Source organism: Mesoplodon densirostris, chromosome 5 (genome assembly GCF_025265405.1).
Source record: "Mesoplodon densirostris isolate mMesDen1 chromosome 5, mMesDen1 primary haplotype, whole genome shotgun sequence".
Taxonomy (NCBI): Eukaryota; Metazoa; Chordata; class Mammalia; order Artiodactyla; family Ziphiidae; genus Mesoplodon; species Mesoplodon densirostris.
In genome coordinates this window covers 114,961,851-114,984,263 of record NC_082665.1, presented here as the reverse complement: position 1 = coordinate 114,984,263, position 22,413 = coordinate 114,961,851, and the positions used below count along the sequence as shown (strand labels likewise).

At 35.4% G+C, this 22,413-nt stretch overlaps 1 protein-coding gene across 5 annotated transcripts in view; it reads right to left on the bottom strand.

Annotated features, from left to right (window-relative positions):
* The window catches only part of OPA1 (OPA1 mitochondrial dynamin like GTPase), a 92,409-nt gene that overhangs the window by 278 nt on the left and 69,718 nt on the right, over positions 1-22,413 (bottom strand). For all 5 annotated transcript variants that reach the window (XM_060099300.1, XM_060099302.1, XM_060099301.1 and 2 more), the window contains one exon: positions 1,894-1,968. In XM_060099300.1, coding sequence (XP_059955283.1) covers positions 1,904-1,968 — 65 coding nt within the window. In that variant the 3' untranslated portion in view covers positions 1,894-1,903. The remainder of the gene's footprint in view (positions 1-1,893; positions 1,969-22,413) is intronic.

Sequence of the window (22,413 nt, the reverse complement as noted above, 5' to 3'; positions counted from 1 at the left end):
ATCTACCACCAGAATAATATAAAATAATTTTATCAAACATGATGTATGAATCAAATATTGGGCTTCATCTTCAGCAAGTATCAGAATTGGTTACTGAAAACGATCAGGCTGAGTAACTCCATGCATCTTAAAACTGTCATTGCAAAAGTATTCCTTAAGATGCTTGGTAACTTTTATTAAATGGTCAGAATGAAGCAAGGCTACAATTTTGCCAGATTTATTCTTTTAAATGGATTTGCAGGATACAAAATAGATCATCTGTCCAATTCACAGATATATGTAACAGTTCATGGCATAGAGAGTAGACACAAGTAGGGAACAAAGAAAGTTGGGACTATTTTCCTGTACACAGCCGGCCTCATAGGACTGCCCTGGCCTGCAACTGAGGCAGACACTCTGGCAGGAAAAGGCATGTTCCCAGCAGCAACAGTACCCCAGATGTCACACTGATCAGCTTAGGGAAGTGACAATGACTGTTCCGTAAAACACTGGTTGGCTTTGGGCTACCTTATTTCATTGAAAAGACAGAAACATACCTTATATTTTTAATGGGGTTTCTGTGAATTTTTCCCCCCAAAAACCATATGTGTAAACAAAGACATCAAGTAAACTGGTGTTTATGAAGAGAATCTCCAAATCCAGAAGACTCTCAAAATGTTGCTAACATTAACTACTGATAGTAATTATGATGTTGAGGAAGATATCGTAACACTTTATGGTTTTAAAAGAAAATTTTCATACATTGAAGTTATATAAAACATTTACAAACACAGACACTTAATAACACTGAATTATGTTTGGTCTGAGTTAAAGATTAATGATATTTAGTTTCTAGATATATTTTTGTATACATCCATACACCAGTCTTAACTTATGAAAGACAAACAAAGTAACAAAGCATTATTCTAAAGCTTTTAACTCCTTCCTCTCTCATTCATTGCTGGTATACTGTTCTGAATGATGTTGGTCTGAGCTGTGCTTCCCTTTCTAGCTTGCTTTCTCAAATATATCACCCCTACACTACAAGAAAGTAGGCAGTCTGATTTAAGGGCCTTTTCTGAACAGAATGCATCTAGGGAGAGAATGAATCTTTCACATTTCTACTCCTTTCACTTCTGACTGTGTTGCAGGCTGCCTATAGTGTAAGGCTCACAGATAAAGTGAGTAATTAAATATTTCAAATTAATGATAAGGTCTTAATTATAGCATTTTCCCTTTCTCAACTTCTTTTATAAAAGACTTACTAATTATAATTCTTCAGAAATAATTAACAATTAACTCTGCTACTAAGGGAAGTCTTCCAATATACAATATTTTATTGGGAACTGCTTATAATGCCAGACTACAGAATTAAACAAGAGCCCATATATTCAGAAGAGTCCTAAATTCTACAGCTATCTAAGTTACTTTAAATTGAAAAATGGTTTATTTAAATGTTTTTAAACATTGAAAATAAGATTAAGAACAATTGTTAAAATTTTTAGTCAAGACAAATAAAAAGCTTTGCAAGTGAACATATACACAATTATCCATTGAATATGAACAATGAGAAATAAAACAATGAGCTACAGCTCAATTCTTCACATACAGAAACTCTATGAGCCACCTGCACACTATGAAATATCTTAGCTTTATTCAGCTTTCTTCTGTTCAGAGTTCTAGAGGATATTTTTAGTTTAGCCACAAGGCAATCAAGTTATTCAAAGGAACATCATACATACAAAATTTAGAATCTAGTTTCAGAAACTCCTCCTTTTAAAATTATTTAATTACATTAAGATTATTAAGGAACAAGTTGGATATAGTTAAATAGAATGATAACTATTAAAATAAGTCTAAAATATAAATTTTGTGTTTAGTCATTACCAATGCAGTAAGAGGTTTTTTACTCACTTATTACAATTTATTTCTCCTGATGAAGAGCTTCAATAAAAGCATCAAGTTTTTCTTGAATTTCTCTAACTTTCTCTGTGGAGATAAAAAGAGATAATAAATTAAAAACAAATTTATTTTTCAAAGGCATCACAAATCATAGAAGATAAATGGTTTGGGATACTTTAACGACTTGGGAAAAGAGGGGAAAATTACCTTAGCACCACACGCCATCTTATAGCCAAATAAAGTTTGAACAGATTATGTAATAGCAAGAGCTTCTAAATTTTTGGAAGGGGAGGAGCATGGGGGTTTGTGACAGATACCTTTGAGGATTTAATACAAGCTGTGGATCCTTACACAGAAAAATGCAAGTATAGATAAATATACCATTACATATAGAATTTTAAGGAGTTGCCAGATTCTCTGGAGTCTAACCAAGGACTCACAGTTAGCATTATCTGGAACAGAGGAAAATATATAATAATGAAACCATTTTTTAAAATTAGAAGAGAATACAGGTGAGTATATAACTGGCCTTCAACTGGGAAATGACTTTCTAAGTATGAAGTAATGGAAAGAGTTACAAAGATCAACCAATATGACATTAAAATGTACTCTTTATATGTCAAAATGTCCTAAAACTGAACAGCAAAAGAAATTGTAGGAAATATTTTCAACAAACATGAAAAAGGAAATAACACTTAAAAAAATAAAAACACACTTTTCTTGCTGTGAATGAGGAAAGGAAAGTTTAAAAACACCAGAGCCACTGATGACAGATTTACATTATTTTATTTGATTTTAGGTTTCCATGTTTAAAGATGTTTAAATAAAATCTACAATTTCCCTCTGAAATATAAAAATTTCCTTCAAAATGTAAACTATTCACAGGACACACGCCAATCTCTTAATATTAAAAACAGAAGTCGTGACTTATTCTACTTCACTAACCTAATCATGCAGCTCCCATTTTAAAATACAGGTTATAGTAAGCATGGTAACAAATATTTTTGTCCTGTTAACACAACTTAACATGTTGGTGAGAATTATCAATTAAAGTGAAATGACTGGTTCAAAGCTGGTGATCTAGAGACAAAACTGCAAAGCATTCTACTTCATATCTTAGAGAAAAAACATGTAAGAGGTATTAATAGTCAACATTTATATTTTTCCCACCCAGAACATCATGCATACTTTATTTGTTGGCAGTCACTGAATGGCTGCATAGTGCAAAGCCTGAATAAGACAATATTCTCACTCTCATGATGTTTATATTCTTTCTTTTTCCAGGTTTAAAAAAAAAAATGAAGTATAGTTGATTTGCAACATTTCTATCTTTTAAAAGATACAAATTGTATCATTTAAAAATAAATAATCTGCAATTGAAGATATAAGTATCCCTTTTTAACAGAGAGACAGCTTTTGTGATGAGTAGCCAATAAAAAGAACTATCTTTTTTGTAAATTCTTATTAGCATTGCAGGAACTCAACACAGCCTACCAGGGTTGCATATAAAGAACGTAATGTCTTCATCTTCTTTTTCCAGTAATTCAGTACTTCTAATTCTTGGTATTAGACCGAGACTAACACACACCAAAAAAAGCCAGGGGAGGGGTATCCCCTATTGTTTTAATCAAATTATTTACTGAGAAAATATGATTTTAGTTATCACAAAGGCAGGAGTAACTCCTTATATATAAAAAATTAAACTCTTGGAAGTTTAGTTTATACTTTTTGGTAGTCTGTTTTTTTTTTTTTTTTTTTTTAACTAGCAGTCAAACCAGTAAACATACTTCCTTTCTCAAAATAAGGCCACATTTCTTATTTTAAAAATTATTTCATGTAGTTGCTTAGAAACAGTTCACCTATTTTCTTCATTGAACATTTAGAGAGTTCCAGATACTATAGGTCATCAGTTGAAGAATTTTTAAAGGGGGTTGGGAAACAGGTGGAAAAAAGTTTTCTAAACTGTCTCAAAATTTTGGAAGTGGGGGTCTTTAAAAAATCATCTAGCTTAAATAGCACAAAACATGGAAATCTAAAACAAGTGTTCAGAGCCTTAGTAGCTCTCTAACATTAGACTGAGAACTATTTCTACTTGGGAAAACTGTACTGTATGAAGAAAGGAAATGATTCTATCTACTCCATGATCAGAGTACAATCAGGCAGCTGAACGGCCAGCTCTACCCATCCTTTTGCCCTGTCAATGACCTCTATGTTCAGCTGGACAGACTATCTGTGAGTGGGTGATACAGTAGCATCACTCACAAGACACTGTTCAGAGCAAGATCTACTTGTATTGAAAGAAGCCAAGAGCCACTCTGATGCATGTGCCTAACTGTGGAATCTGAATCAAATTCAAATTCTTCTAAAATTAGAGATAAGTGATGTTTTTCGTAAATGAAAGTTAAAAAAAAACTAATTAATTTAAATATGAAAACCACAGAATAAAAAATCACCAAATTTCCCTTTAAAAAGCTTTTTTTACAAAATATTTTACAATCAGAATATCAGGACACTGTACTGAAACCTCAAGAATGACACAAAAAACATTAGTAAGTTACTAGGAAGTAATGCGGGGAGAGGAGGAGAGGAGAGAAGAGGATGGAGGTAAATGTTAAAAGAAAAAAGAATAGTTGTGATAAATGTATCCTTTTAATACTAAATTGAAAAACTCATTTCTTCATTCATTCCTTCACTTATACAATGTACTTAATGGAGTGACATGGGACACACATTATACCCTGCCTTTGAGAAGAATTCCTTGCTTACTTTCTACCTCTCTCTAAGTCTGTAAGTGTCTACTATGATGTTTTGTGTGATGTCAGATCCCACATTTCATTTGGTCCTCATACAACCCAGCAGGTTTCACTGCCAAAGATGAGGACATTAAGCCTGGAGAGTTAGCCTTGTCCACACTCCTCCAATTAAGAAACACATATTAGATCTGCTACCATATGCAGACTCTAAATGGTAACAAAACAAATGCCATTATTTCAAATGTATTTGTTGAAAGTTTTACCTTTTATGTAAGATAAGACATTTTGATAAAAATTAGGGAGTGAGATAGTTACTGAGCACCTCCTAAGTAGTTCTGTGCCTAGAAATGTCTAAAAAATGTATACTATGCTACCATACTCAGATGAATATTATTACCTCTTGAGGAGACTAGATCTATACACACTTGGAGAGACCCTTGGAGAACAATGTAAGAGTAGGAAACTGGCCCAAAAAAGTTTAGCATCTTCAGTGTCTACAACAATGTCTGACTCGCTATATATGCTCAATAAATATTTGATAAATGAAGTTCCCAAAAGTATGGCATGGAAAATGAGGGCTGTAGGTTATCAAGAAGGGAAAAAAAGCACTTAACATGCTTCCTGGATGTTATGCCAGGATCACAAGAGCTACAGCAAGTCTGAGAACAAGAGGCAGGGTATACACTGACAATGAAGATCAAGGAAAGCTGGTGGGTCACCTGAACCACATAAAGCACCACAAAACAGAGAATACTCAGGTCTTAGAACACAGTAGCATTTTGTGGGGGCGGGGGGGGATGGGGGTGGGGTGGGGGGACAACTTAATTATTGCACCTTAAGAAGGCTAAAATATGCTGACTACACAAGCACACACAAGCATGATTTCATGCTTTGCAAGGAAGCTATATTACAAATAATATAGCAGCATTATTTTCCATATTTGAATTCATTCATTTTGAATTCTGATGTAAGGTTCCAGCACTGTCTTGTATACCAACTATGCCTCCTGGCTGCACAGAAAACTGAGTTATGTGTAAAAATCAAGTTGGAATGTTAGCAACTAACACTTAACACTTTCTGATCCTTCCAAATTAATGTCTCACTATTACAGTGTTTTCAAATCCCCAAATATTATGGTATTTAATTTTTTCACCATTAGAACTTACTTTCCCACAGAAAAATGTGTATATATTAGCATGGCTAATTATAGAGCAAAATCCTTTTTTTCTATTAAATATTTGCAATAAATATTTATATAGCTAGAGAATTCTTATAAATTTGTGATTTACCTGATAAACTAAACCAACTCAGGAAGGGATTAACAAACTGCTATTTTTGTTACACTGAAATAGCCAATTCCACATGTAGTGAATACTGAGTCTACTTTCCATTTGTCCAATGTTTACTTAAAAGATGAACAATTTCAAACATCAATTCATTGTGCTTCTTGATTGAGTCATGAATATTCCCATAATCCCCAACTCATAAACCGTCAGTCTCAGTGAATGAAGTTCCTTCTCTTTTTTCTTTTCTTCGGATGACTTGACACTCATTCATGTTTTGGGTCTCTTTATCTCCACATGAAATGATACTGCTACTCTCATTTTTTTTTTTTTTGAGACTTCTGATACTTGCTCTAAAAGTCTCAAATATAGACTAATCTGTAATTAGGATTCGAATACACTGTGAATACCAAAAGGCCAAACCCGGGAGAAGGTTCACTTCAGTGGTTAATAACAGTTTAGAACAGGAACAAAGAATCACACACAAAACACTACCACATGAACTGAAATAAACCTTTTACAGCTTTTGATGTTTTTAGAGAAAGCATAAAGAAACGAGCTGCAAACTTACTAATGCAGTGTATTTTAAACAAACCACACATCCAAAGATCCAAATGTACCTTAACAGAACTGCTTCATAACATACTACATACACACTTTGTACCAAGCTTGAGGACACCTTGTAGGTGAGATTTTGCTATAAAAAGCTGTTCACTAAAAGACTGAAAATTAAAGGAACACTTCTTATTATGTTATATATGTTGTTCCTAAACAGGCTTGCTTTTCATTAGACAATTACACTGTAAGTGCTCTTTAGAAATTCAGTATTTAAAGGAATCATCTAGGGAAACAAGCAAAGAAAACCAACAACAAAAAAAAGTGAATAACAGACCAGATTCAAGAGTCTCAAAACTACAGTCGAAATCTTAGACTTAGCACAAGAAAAGATGTACACCTCTTACAGTTGAAAGGAAGAGCCAGAGATACAGAGTCAAAGATGTATAGCTAAATCTAACACTTATCTTCTGAATCTTGGCCCTATAGTTTTTTTTCCCTACAAATAGGTACGATTATTTTTAAACAGACTCATTAATGAAGACAAACAGTATACTTCTGCTTGTTACAGAAGAAGGAGGCATCGTTTCCTATGTCCTGGAAAGCTGTTTGAGACTTGGACAGTAATTGTAAAGCTGGGTGGGGTCCCAGACTTCCAGGAGTCTGTGAGGTGGAAATAGAGTTCTCTGGGTTATTTGCATTGTTTCAAAAGTTCAAATGGAAATCTTTGTTTGGGCTAGAATTACATCTACTCTTTTTTTTTTTTTTTTTTTTTTCTTTTTGCGGTATGTGGGCCTCTCACTGTTGTGGCCTCTCCCGTTGCGGAGCACAGGCTCCGGATGCGCAGGCCCAGCGGCCATGGCTCACGGGCCCAGCCGCTCCGCGGCATATGGGATCCTCCCAGACCGGGGCACGAACCCGTATCCCCTGCATCGGCAGGCGGACTCTTAACCACTTGCGCCACCAGGGAGGCCCTACATCTACTCTTGTAACAATTAGTTATTTAGGCTGATTAAAGATATAATTGCAATTCTATGTTTCAAATTAAAACTATGTGCATTGTAGACAAATCTTATAAAACATGGACTTCACAAGAGTATACAATAATGAAAGGAATGTTTGATGAAAAAAAAATGTTAGGAATCCCTGGTCTAATGCCCCTAACAATCAATGGAGTAGTTATTTCATATGATTTTTATTAAGATGAGAACATAATGTATTAACAGGTATACGATAACGTGATCAGGGGAACTAAGTTTCTAGCCCTGGTTTTGCCTTTAATCTTACGACTGTAGACAAATCACAGTTCTAGTTTCTTTATCTCTAAAATGAGGGAATCAGTCTAAAAAAAGCCCATATTACTTTAAAATTTAGGACTGAAATGTACTATTCTAACTGATCATGTTTTAATTGTACCTTTTAAAACTTGTAAATAGTCTTTTCTTTGTTCTTTAGTATCTTTTTTTTTGATGTTAAGCTCCTAGTAAAAAATGCAACCACAAATGATAATATTATTCTCATAGAGTTGCAGAATTCATTTTAGAAAGATCAGTTTTATACTTTTTTTCCCCCCAGGAATCAACGTGTGACTGTTTGTATGAATTACCTACTTACAAAAAGTCTGTCATTTAAAATCACTCAGCAAGTGCTACAGTACTTGCTATGTAACAGATGCCCATGAATATCCATTCATTGCTCATTCATTTATTTATTGGTAAGTGATCTGACTTAACCAATACTTAATCCAAACATTAAAGATGATTATTTTAAAAATTTGCTATTTCAGACTCCAAAACAATATGATTTAGAAAGAAAGCTGCCATAGAAAGTCTGTGAAGTAAATTATAATTTATGTCTGCTGAATGTATAAACAGCTCAAAGTGACTTGTGAATAAATTCAGCCTAAATTTTAAAAACAACTTTTGCTGAGCATTTCTATCAGGCTCCTTTCTGGCTAATATAATCAAAACCTCTTAAAAAATACTTTCTTGAATTTTGAAGCCTATTCTCCAAAAGACTTTAGTATGGATGAACAAAGAGTAGCTTTATACCCAGGCCTTTATATTGGTTAGGCCCTTAAACTTTCATAAATAGATGGCAACCCTAATTTCATCTCAGCTATTAATTCTTATGGACCTGCCCTTAACCAACAGAGTCGCACCATTCCAGGTGCTTGTCAGTGTCAATCAGTGTAAAATCTTGAACTTTCTCTGCTATCTGATACTTATTAAAAGGCTCAGTTGCAAGAAGAAATCACATTTATGGAAAATTGTATGGGGGATATATAATTCATCTATTTCGCTAGATGCTATATATTTCATCTTTAGATAAGCCAAGCCAAATAGCTATTTATTTAGATTTTGTCCAGAATTGCTTGTTACTGGCCTACACTGAGGAACATTACAAGAAAGAGCCCCATGAAATTCATGATTATGTGCAGTCATTTGATTCAGTATATCATATAACTCAGTGTTCCTCTTATGAGGACTAGTGACTTTTCTCTCAGGTGTGTGTACCAGGTATAGCTATGCTTCAACTAAGCAACTGCTGTGCTGTTGTCTGAGAGCTACCATAAATCATGTAATCAACTCTGCTTTCAATTTTGCATCAGCTACTGAAACCAACTCCCCCTAAAACTAAGTTCCCCTGCAGGGCTTATGATTAACCTCTCTGCCCGAAACTCTATCCCTTTTCTTGTCCCGTCCCTGTCCCCCTGAAGATTGAGAAGTAGCAAAGAAAAGAGGGGACTGAAACCGAGCATTCCCCAGGTACAAGGAGCATTCCCCAGGTACAAGGCCCTCCATGTCCCGTTTCTTGTTTGACCTTCCCTGAGTTCCAAAGAGCAGACTCAAGCAGTTAATGATTAGAACAGAGTCACAGGACTCCTAGTTCCTCTTGAAGGGATGTAGATGACAATCTGACGCATATCTTCGAGTTGTTCTGTGGAGTTGTTCTGTGGAAACTAAGACCCCCCCACCCAGTGGAGGAAGGTGACTACATGCTGTCGGCAAGCAAGTAGACCCCAGACTGCTTGGAACTGGAAAGTTGATAACTGAGATTCCCTAAACATCACCCTGTTACCTCACCACCAGCCAATCAGAAGAATGTCCACGAGCTGATCAGGCACCCTGTGAACCTCACACTTAATGGTTGCCTTTAAAAACCGTTCCTGAAAGCCAGCACGGAGTTCAGGTCTTTTGAGCATGAGCTGCCTGCTCTTGCTTGGGGTCCTACAATAAATGCTGTACTTTCCTTCACGACAGCCCAGTGTCAGTTGATTGGCTTTGCTGTGCATAGGGCAAGTGGACCAGAGTTCAGTTTGGTAACACTACTAGGAAGCTCAGGGCCAGATATGCAGCTTGCTTACAGCAAAGTACACAGAACCCTTGAGCACCAATCTTATCCCAAATTTCACATTATTTCACTTGCCTGGATTTTCTCTTCCCTTCCACCCAATTTTTCCACTCAAGTATTTTTACTTTTTGCACAGGGTAGATCTTTATAAGCTGCCTCAAATTGTTTGGGGAATAAGGCAGGGAATTAATAAACTAACAAGCTAGTTTGTAGAAGACATACCACTAGGTAGCTGATTATATAATATACTATAATATTCTAAAAAAATCTTGTTATACTGGTAATACTTTTTAAATCAGTAATTTAAGAACATTTTGGGAGGACAATATTTGTCACATTTAACCTTCTATATTCGAATAATCCCTACATGAGAGAAAAAAATAAATTATTTTTATTTCTGCTCAATTCTTGGAAAACTCAATGATATAAAAATCTATACTTAAAGTCATTATTTTCAGCAACAGAAAAAAATCATACATTTTTATGGGATTCATGATCGTCTTTTTAAATGTGAATGTTAGATGGATTCTACCGTAAGATTATAATTGTCTCCTGTGAATTATTTTATTCTGTATCCAGTAAATAAAATATTCCATGTTCATTACATCTATCAACTCATATTATGATGAAAAAATATTTAAGTTATTTTATGTGGTAACTCATTAATGATACATTTTTTTCCCCAAAAAGTTTAAATAAATATGCTATTTCAAAATGAATACATTTCTTTTTCTCCCCATAAAAAAACCTAAATATCTCTACAATTTAAAAACTATGATATAGGTAATTAATTGGGAAAGCTAAAAAGCGTTAGCGTAATGACCAGTAAAATATTCAGTTCCAAACAATCAAGGTTTTAAAATAATTCATCATTTTTTTTCTTTTCTATTTTCCTCTTCTTAAAAGCATATTTTACTCTGAATTTTTTTAGGAGGGAAGTTGAAACATTTTAAGAGAAGGATAACCACCCAGGCAGCCCTTAAAGAGACAGGACATCATTTATCACCTGAAAAGACAGATTTATAAGAAGAGAGCCCTTTCTGTTCCTTTAAGACTGCAAAACAGATGGGAAGTGAATGGACAGTCAATGGGACAAGAAAACACATGGGAGGTGCCGCTGTATGTATGTTCCCAGCATAAGAAAGAGGTCAAGATTGTAACTGCATGACTGGGTCCTGGAAAGGGTCTTTCTTCAAGCTGTTACAAAGACAAACGCTGTTCCTCATCCTGCTGTCAAACTGTTATAAATATTGGTTTGTCAAAAGACCTTCAGTGCTGAAATTTTAAAAGGGAGGTGTAACAGATGAATGAATCATGAGAATGATTCTTAAACAGTCAGCTCATTAATGTAATTTTAAAAGTAAAAGGAAATAATACAAGAAGGGAGAAGGTAATTCTGATTTATGAGCCAAACTGAAAGTTTATAGAAAAAAGTGTGGAATTAAAAATTGCAGACTTTAATAAAGTTATGAATTAAGTGAGATGAAAAACAAGAATGGAATACAATTATATCTCTTAAATAAGATGCTACATAAGGACAAAGTATTATTAATATTATCACAAGGAGAACTAATAGGCATTTGTGTTTTTTTAGGCTGATTTCATAAGTTTTTAGTTATTTCTCACTATAACCCTATAAATTGATATCATTACTGATATTGGTTCCATAAGGCAGAATAAGGCTCAAAGACATAAATGCAACTTCAGAATTAATTTCATGCATTCAGTAATTTAGAAAATCACCTTTAAATTATAAATCACAATTTCTTTTTTTCTACAGAAAAGAAATAAAATTGAAATAGCAATAAGAATGCATAGATGGATAAGCCTGGGTTATCTTTTTCGAAGAATGAAACCATTACACATTTCTTTAGGAGACAAACTCATTGTTCTCGAGTTAATGATTAGTTGAACTAGGAGAGTAGGCTCTTAAAATAACACACTGAAAATAATATAAAAAAGGAAGCCAAACTATATGAACTTGGTTATCTACAGTCACCACTAGCACAAACCCAGACTAAAAATGAACAGAATCCCAAAACAAATCTAAAAAGATACTATCTCTGACACATGTTGTTAGCCCCAGCTTTGCCATAAATATTTATGTAACTGGCTAAATCATTTCCCTTAGTGAACATCAACTTCCCCATCTGAACAATGGGGATAATAACTTACAAGCCTTATACGCCTTTAGAAGACAAACATAACACACGGTGTAAAGTGCAAAGTTCTATACAAATTTAAAGCACATATATAGAGTTCCAAACAGGATTTAATTTGGATTCCAAAGTACCAAATGATGCAGTTACATGAGAATACTTTCTATTCCTAATGCTTGCCTGGCTCACTGCTTTCCTGATTGTCAGCAATCTCAGTAGAAGTGAGCATAAAAGATTACAAAGTTAAGAAGAGAGTGGATGGTTTAAAGTAGAGGCAGCAGTCAAACATTCAAAAGTTTTCCTGTAGACTTCCCAGGTGGCTCAGTGGTTAAGAATCCACCTGCAACGCAGGTGACATGGGTTCGATCCCTGGTCCAGGAAGATCCCACATGCCGCGGAGCAACTATGCCCATGCGCCACAACTACTGAGCCTGTGCTCTAGAGCCTGCGAGCCATAACTACTGAGCCCGTGTGCCACAACTACTGAAGCCCGCACGCCTAGAGCCCCTGTTGAGTAACAAGAGAAGCCACCACAATGAGAAGCCCATGCACTGCAACGAAGAGTAGCATCCACTCGCTGCAACTAGAGAAAAGCCTGTGTGCAGCAACAAAGACCCAACGCAGCCAAAAATAAATAAATAAATAAATTTATTAAGGAAAAAAAGTTTTCCTGTGTAAAAGAGAATCATGATCAAAAGTAGCTAGAGTGCACAGAAGAATCAATCTAGTAGTTTTAAGATAGGAATGATTTCAGCATCTTTGAAGAAAGAGAGACATAATGAAGGTACAAGTACATATAGGAAGTGCCAGGGTCCTGAATACAGGTGGAGATTAACTTTAAAAGCAGAGTGATTTTTAGTACATGTTTTGTTACTATATAGCCTCTGGAATCCCTGACCTATTTAAAGCAATGGGTACCATAGGTTTTATTTTTACTAATGCTGCTTATTCCTCTCAGGGAATCTTTTTTTTTTACAACTTTACTGGAGTATAATTGTTTCACAATGGTGTATTAGTTTCTGCTTTATAACAAAGTGAATCAGTTATACATATACATCTGTTCCCATATCAGGGAATCTTTTTGAAATAAGTTTGTATGAAGAAAAGGAAGAGAAATTGAGCCTACTCTGATAGGTGAGAAACCAGAAATAGGAGCAATGACAACAAATTGAAGATTTGGGGTATAAGAGGAAGCCAACCCAAGATTTCTTCATGAAAAATGTGTTCTAGAAGTGTAACAGAAATTATGTCCCTAAAATCATATTAAAAATTTTGTTAGAATACAATGTTACAGTGGTTATATCTCGGCAGTGGCAACAGTTTAAAAAATTCTGCCATCTATATCTTCTAACTTTATACAATGCATATGCACTAGTTTTGTGATAAAAAAGATTAAAACAAAAACACCTAAAATTCTGGTAGTTGTACTGGGTGAAGACAGGTACACATGACACAGAATATGAAGTGGTACCAATAAAAGGAGAGACAAAAAAAGACCTGAATTCCTTGGCCCAGAAAAAAGATCTAACTCAAAAGACTAAAACTAAGGAACAGACTGAAAAAGTTCTTCTAAGAGAAATTAAAATGGACTAATTCCATACACAGTAGGTAACGACGAAGCAGAGAAAATCTATTATCTTTAATGGACTGCACAAGTGTGAAAACTTCACCAGTTCAAGAAAGATTTCAATTCATTCACAGGTGACAGGTCCAGGAAGGGCAGTTACTAGAAATAGGAAGAATTCAAAGTGAATCCCCAACCACAAAGGATGATACGATGACAACCAATTACTATGTAGCCCCATGAAATGTCTCTTGGTGTCACAATTACCAAGAGGTTATTTGGGAAGATATCAGTCACTTTTAAAATTGATCATATCATGAATCAGCTTAATCATTTCTATGAATGTGATAATTAAGAATATGAAATTTCTAAGGTCATTTTGAATTATGCTCATTTGGAAAAAGAAACAGTTTAGAAATGTATAAAATGGTAAAGAAATTAAAATTTCTTTTGTCCTCAACCCCTCCTACAACTATCCTGAGAACCCTCTTTCACAGAGGTTACCAGTTCAGTGTGCATCAATCTGTCCTTCAAGACAGTTCTCTTTTTAAAAAAATGTATTCATATCTTGTTTAATTTTATTTTTTAGTATACTGTTCCACAGATCAATGGATTGTTTTGCAATTCGATTTAGTTTTCAATAACTAGATTACACCTTTTTCCATCTTAGAATGGAGAGAATACATAACAAAAATAAAACAAATCAAAGTTTAATCCAAAACGTAAAGATATTATTTCATCCTAAAGTCTCACTGAGGGAGTGGTAAGCATTAATAACAAGGGGAAAAACAGCCTCATTTCTAGCTTTAAAAATGTGCACTGTCTTTTTTATACATAATCATATACACACAAGCCCATAATACATAACACATAAATAGAAACCACTTTAAAATGATCAACAAAAAATGCAATCCATAAATTACTGAACAGCCCTTTCCTATCTTTATTCTCACTTTTAATCAGTTAAAATGTGAGTTTAAAGCAAAAAGAATATACTTGCTAGTAAAGCATTGAATAACAGTAGCCTGTAAAAGATTACAGAGAAGTAAATATCCTTTTAATCTTGTACCAATTTATCAATATCCATCAATGCTGTCTTTAAAAGACAGACTTAGGGCATGAAAAATGTGCTTGATTGTAAAAGCCCCATTTTGAGTCTGAATTTTCTCATCAATAACCTGGAAAGCACACAACTCGGACTCATCGTGTGGAATTGTGCATGTAAATAACTACTTCTCTAACACACAGGACTCTCCCTGAGGATTACTTTATTCTTTGTGTCAACTCACTCTCCCTTTTTTGGACTACAACACAAAGGCAGAGTCTACTTCATCTCTGCAGACTCAAGGTAAAAATAATCCTTCACTCTCTTCCTTAGCTGCTTTGTCAATTTCACCTTACTAGGAAAAATATTTCACAAAGGCAGAAGTTAAAAATTCAATCACTTTAACCCTGAGAAGATACCTTAAAGACCTCAAACACTGATAACATAAAACAGAAAGAAGCTATTTATTCTGTAGTGAAGAAAAGAAACATTCCAATCTTTCCATTTTTCAAATATACTCACTTCTACTAAGCATTCCAGAAAGTACATAAATGTTAAATAGAATAAAAATATTCCAGTCGACTTAAAAATTCCTAATAAACACACACAAAAAAATGAGTGTTTCGGTGAACTGGGTGGACCGGGGATTAGGACATCACTGGTGACCTAGAAAGAAGTAAGAAGTGGTTCTGCTAGGGATGAAAGCTAGTCACAAGATGCTAGCAAAGGAATGTGTGGGTATAGGGGTGAATGTAGCAAATGCGAGCTGCTCTACAAGAGAAATGGGGTTGCAGTTTTCTGGTGAGACAGAGTGGGAGTAAGCTTTCTTCTTCCTCTTTTTTAAGTTAAGAGAAGGGGGTAATGAAGAGCCTGTATTAAAACATCATGATCCAACATTCAGCAAACACATTCAATATGACATACAAAAAATGGTGAATTTATGAAAGAAGCAAATGGCTTTGGCAGAATAGATCAGTCATAATAGACATGAAAAAAATTTTTTCTTAAATTGGTTATCTTGGTTGATCTACAGTTGTCTATAGTGGGAAGCCTGCCTTCTGCTCAATTAAACAACACTGGCAGTATCTCAGTAAGGTTTTTAACCACTGAAGGAAGGTAAATAAGCAGGGAGGAGGAAAAACACTAGCTCAGGACCAAGAGATAATAATGATATGTAAGAAGGCACAGTGAGAGACATAAGAAGAAAAGAGACAAAGAGGGAAAGACTGCTTAGAAATGTGCTAGAAGCCAGGAGAGATGAGGAAGCAGTACTGAGTGCCTATAATTACTGGCCAAAAGACCACAATCACAGTATGTAGGTATAAATGATGCCACAGAGATTATGGTTTTTACAGTTGCCTAGGTACCTAGAATTCTACAACTCAATGCTACCCTCTCCTCCTTTAAAATTCATTTTCTTTGGTTATGTCTACAGAAACAAAATGAACATGCTACTATAGATAATAGTTCAAATAAATTTTCAATAGTCACATGATTTATCAGACTCTACTAAAAGTATATGTCGATTTCATGCCCATTAATAAAAATAACAGACTATGCCGCTGTAAGCATGAAGAACTCTCCAGAGAACTGGTGCGGGGGCGGAGTGGGTGGTGTTGGTGTGTGGCAACAATCACCTGTGGAGACTTGGCAAAATATGCATGCCGTAGCCCTACCTCCGGAGAAATAGTTTAAACACATGATTTCCCTTTTCTACAGTTTTAAGTTCCAGATTCTGAGTACAATAATCTTTCTAGGATGATTTTCAGTCTCACACTACTTCGTGGCCACGGTTTTCATCCATAAAGGCCCTCAAGGATTCTGCAAGTACGGCAGAAGTTTAGGAATGTGGAGGAGCCAATGAAAATTAAATTCAAGAGTATCTTGCTATTTTTCTTTCCTAAATAAAGAACAACAAAATTATTCTTGCTGGAGCTTCTTCCATCTAGATATTTCCTGACTACTTTTTATCCAAGTTTTAACATGGCATGAAGACACTTCTTAACTCTTATAAATCAGAATTATATTTCAGAGATATGAAGGTATTTCTTTTTTTTTTTTGTGGTATGCGGGCCTCTCACTGTTGTGGCCTCTCCCATTGCGGAGCACAGGCTCCGGACGCGCAGGCCCAGCGGCCATGGCTCACGGGCCCAGCTGCTCCACGGCACGCGGGATCTTCCTGGACCGGGGCATGAACCCGCATCCCCTGCATCGGCAGGCGGACTCTCGACCACTGCGCCACCAGGGAAGCCCAAAGGTACTTCTTAAACTGAAGCAGCTAAGGTGCATTTCTCTTCTGATCTTAGCTTATAAAATGGTAGTACTGGATCATTCTGCTGCTACTCCCTTTTTATCATCATGATTTAAAAAATGCACTAGTACATTAATTATGAAGAACAAACAAAATTTTCATTACAAAAATAATTTGTTACTACCTGGTAGCTCAGAGAAAAAAGAAATTTCCATCTGTCATCTATATTTCTAAGTTTTTAGCATCAAAACTGAATCTCCTGCACACTAAGATAGAAAGCTTGTATCTTTACTCCATTCTAATTATCAAGAGAAAGCATAGGATGGAGGATAAGAGGAGACTGGGAAAGTAAGGAGACACAAAGACAAGCCCCACCAGCATTGTATATTGCCAAGAGAAACAAACTTTAGTTTCAGGAAACAATTGCCGGCTGTCTGGGAGATGCTCAGGCATCAAACAATAAAGAACAGTCAACAGAGGCAAGAGGCCGAGCATGCTGCTGCGACTGCTTCTCTAATCCCCGGACCTCTAGTAAAAAGGCCAGCTGTTGCCACCTCGTGTAGAGAGTCAGCAGAGCAAATTAACCACGGGAGAAAAAAAGCTGCGGATATTGGAAAATTCTAATTTACCAGCCTCTTTAAGCTACACTGTTTTTAACACTGAGGACATCAAACTATTATCATTAAAATAAGCCTGTGTAATGGTAGCCCAAGTAAAAAGGTTTAAGACTGTTTTCACATTTCATTAGTAAATGAGATAGATGTAAATATGAAATATTCGGTTTTGACTGAAGTATATCTCCTCTTCATGTAAAGTACAAGAAATATGAAGAAGCACACTGAAGCTTATTATAAAACATTTCAACACTCCCAGACAAGCTCAACAAAAAGCCTCAACTTAGAATAACAGCCATTATGCTCAAGTAAAGATTCTGTATCTGTTACAGCTGGATTTTAAGTCTCTAAGTACAAACACACCACACTGAAAAGCTGTGTCTGAATTTTGGGCAACTTTGATACTACTTACCTATGGCGGAATTCAATTGAGTGTACTTCAAGACAATTTAACAAGTCACATAAAGAAAATTAACTTCCTTCAATCTGTTTACTGGCTTCATTTACACTTTTGTGTTCTCTTACCCAGATGTTCTAATGCTATCAAAGTTTTCATATTGTTTGAAAGTTTAAGCTGCAAAGTTTTTGTAGTGTAGGAAGTACAGAGGATGATAATGATCATGATGATTATCATGGTCATAACTAACATGTATGTTCTTTTTTGACCCTCTCCGTAAAGGACACTGTTAACTATGGGAGCTTCCAAATATAAAAGACCATTTTATGTAATTATATTGTCTAACACCTTGGGGTTTTCTTCTCAAATTAGTTCAGCAGAGTAGTTAAAAGACCTGGGCTCAAATCTTGGCTTTACCAGTTACTATCTGTGTGTTTCTTAGGCTGCCGTTTCTTTTTCTATAACATGAGAAAAATGACTATACCTATGAGACTGCATGTTAAACACATAACCTAATATCTGGCACAGGAAATTTATTCAAGTATTAATTTATATTCATAAATAGATTCAAGTTTCGATACAAAAATGAAAAGGAATTTATTGTAAAATAAGAAGAGAACAATCTAAATGATTGGTAATACCCCTTTAATTCCTGGGTATCAGCGATTCTTTGATTATGTACACAGGGAATAGCGAACAAGAGTTAAAAAAGAAACCTAAGCTCTAAACCCCATGCAATTGATATCAAGGTCCAAAAACTCACAGTAAGCTAGGTTGATATGATATTTACAGAGCAAACAATAAAAGAATCCCATGCTGTTCTGATGAAACTCAGTTTAGCAACATTACTAGCAGTTGTTACCAGTGTCCAGACACTCAGTTTCCAGGCTGGGATGGAGAATAAATTCCAAAAAAAAGTCTGTGAGACGTTAGCACTATTACTTATTTTATATAATGACAATCATAAAATATATCTTATAAATCATAAGCAGATCATGATAGAAAGAAACATTTTAAACTGAGCTGTAACATGCCAATTTTTTCCTCTTCAAAGAAAGCGTTTTAAAATTGCGGTCTTTTTCAATAAATACATTGGACACATTATTAAAAACTATGCTGGGAATCCAAATAGATTTTATCTAAATTAATGCTGTATTTAAGTATCTATAAAAAAATCCTTTGAGATAAAATTCACTATAAAATCAAAAGAATTTCATCAAGGTCATAGTGAACATATTTAAGCACCAGACAGTTCTGAGTATGACTAGACAATGCAAAAAAGGAATAAGGTGGAAAGATTAGCTATGTATTTTACTAAACTGTCCATGAGGCAACCCAGTCTTTCAACATCTTCACAGGTCATGTTTTCAAAAGTCTCATTATTTTCATATGATCCCTGATCCATTATCAGCTATAAAAACAAAATTAAATATTTTTTTACCCTTTTCTCAGACTTAGGGAACAGTTGTAAGAATACTACAAAGAACATTTTTCCTGAATCGTTAACTGTCATTATGCCCCATAAGCCCCAAATATTCTACTGTGTATTAGCTACAAATAAGGATATTTTCCTAAATAATCCCAATCTAACAAAGTTTAAAAATTAACAGTGAAGTATTACTACCATGTAACCCTTAGATTCCCACCAACTGTCCCATGAATGTCCTTTAGAGCCAAAAGATCTAGTTCAGGATCATGCATTGTATTTTGTTTTCCTGTTCTTTAGTCTCCCTCAACCTGGAACAGTTCCTCAGTCTTTCTTTGTCTCTCATGATCTTGATACATTTTAAAGATTACAAGCCAGTTATTTTATAGACTGTGCTTTAATTTGGGTTTTTCTGATGTATCCTTATGATTGAATTTAAGTTATACATTGAAGGTAAGAAAATCAGAAGTGACGCTGGGTTCTTCTCACTGCATTCTATGAGGTGGCACACAGTTCTGATTTGACTACTACTGATAATATTACTGTGACCACTTGATTAAGGTGGTTATTACCAGGCTTCCCCACTTTAAAGTTACTCTTTTTTCCTTTTTAATTATTTTGCATGGAGATAGTTTGTGTGATTATACAAACATCCCATTCCTCATCACTGATTTTATTCATTTACTTATATAATTATCAATTTATGGACTCCTGTTTTATTCAGTGGATTATAATTTCTAACTGTCCTTATTTATATTGATGCCCAAACTGTCCTAGTTTTGGCCAACAGGAACCTCTGCACGTTGGCTTCTGTATCTTGTTGACCTGTCCCTATCATCCTTCAACTATTTCCTTACTTTCTATATCCTAAGATGTCCCAGGTTCCTCCTGACCTTCCCCTGCTCCACCTATGGAATCCACTGCATCTCCAGAGTCCTGGTTCCTTGTATGCCTCCTCATCTCATAAGCCTCCTAGGACTAGAAGAGGCAAGGTCTTCTTTCATTTCTTTCATCTTCCTAACCCTAGCTTTGTGGCTTCACTTCAATACTGAACACGGTATATTTTCTCCAGAATATGAGAGAATACCGTACTACTTATGTACTCATCTAAAAGGACAACCAGTTGATGAATCCCCAAAGTAAAGTGGTGAAATGATTTGAAATTGGGCAAGTTTAAAACTGGCAAAATATATGATGCATCAAACTTCTACCAATCTCTACAATAATCTACCCTGTACCATTTTGAAATGGTAGTAAAAACAAAACAAACAAAAACTCTGACTCCCTTTCTCTAAATTTCATTAACCAACTTAACATATTCTAATTGAATATGCTATACTAGGAACTTTGATCTGTGTTAAGACAGTAGTAACCATTAAACTGTGAAAGTTTACTGGCTGCAAGTATCCATGACCATATTTGCAAGTGTTAGACTGAACATAAACAGTAAGGAAAAGGTACTCTCAAGATTTTTTTTCAACTAATGGACAAAGTCATGGCTCATCTCCTTTAGTGTGACTGATGAGGCTGAGTCACTGGTCAAACACCTGCTTCCAAGGACATTATCTGGTACATTAACACGACAATAATTATATATATACAAAAGTAGTAAATCATTTCAAGGGAGTCATATGAGTACTTTCTCAGGAAAACATAAGACTTGGCTTGACAGTGCACAAATTTGTGTTAGCAATACACTTTCCTTAAACAATCAAATTGGGAGTAGAAAATGATAGGGTTACACAAGACTCTATTATAGAACATGAGAAAAGACATATTTTCTAATCACTTAAAAATGTATATGCTGGTAAAACACATGGAAGTATTTCACTGTCTGATAACTATGTCTTGAGGGATACAAAAGAAATAGATCTGTATACACTGTGATACTGACACATCTCTTCCTGTAACAGTACTAATTTAGCATGAAATTATGAACCAGAAACTTCCAAATGTTTTTTGAACCAATTCCCCTACCAACCCTGTAAAAAAAAACTATTACAGTATCATTCTTACAAAGAAGCTAAGGCTGTGGGAGATACCCTGCCTAAGATAACACAGCTAGTACATGGTAGTTCAGATTTAAGCACAGGCCTTCTATGAGTTAGCACAGACTTAACTACACTACCAAGGCAGCATGAAAAAACTGGAAGAACAGCAACAGAAGATGGAAATAAAAGTTAAAGTGAGATATGTTTCAAAAAAAGATTACCTAAAGAAAGAAGGAAAAGGAAAAGAGAAAGAAATAGGAAGCTGAGATAGTAGGGAGGAGAGAGAGAGAGGACAAGCAGTGGAGGAGAACATGCTGCTCTGGCACACAGCAGAAGACAGGAAAACGCTGCTTGGTTTCGCTTGGATGTTCTAGGGGTTGTATTGTAGTGCTAAATACTCAGCTTAGAAACTGTTTTCAGATTTGAAGAACTGCTTTTGGTTGAGCATGTGCTACCTTCTGGATATCAGAAAATTCAGAGATAGTAAATTTAAGTTTACACTGAAAGAAAAAAATACTGTTTCATGAAGCTGAAATAAGGGAAACTTATAACAAGGTAAACTCAAACAAGCACTAACCACCAGTATTTTTATTTTTATTTAATAATATATTAACTTCTCACTGATTTCCTTGGGTTCTGAAGTATCTAAGTAAATCTTAATAGGCAATCCAAACATCTTAAAGCTAGGAATTCACTAGCATTCAAAGAAGAACCAAATGTCCCTCCGCGCCCCCGCCACAAAGCCCCCAAAAACAAAGTGACAAAGTGACTAACAGGGCCCAGCTAGGTTGGGGGCTGAAGGTGGGGAGCCGTATCACCCTGGTATAGGTGTTAAAGCCAGACCAGGTGTAAGAGGGTGTTCATGACCTGCCCAGTAGTGAGGAGAGGATCTGTGTAGGAGGAGAGTCAGTGCAGGCGGCCAAAGCACAAGCAGGATGAAAACAGTATCTCTACAAAAGCACGGTTGGGCTTCAGGTGAGGAAGAGTCCTTGTGTAGCCGGGCAGGGGGTAGGAAGAATGAGAGAGAGAGATGCCTGGCAGTGTCAGAGCATGAGCTCAGTAAAAAGGACTCTGTGAGGAAGGGCAACCTGGCACAGAATGTCAGAGCCTAGATGAGGTGGAAAGGGTATCAACACAGGG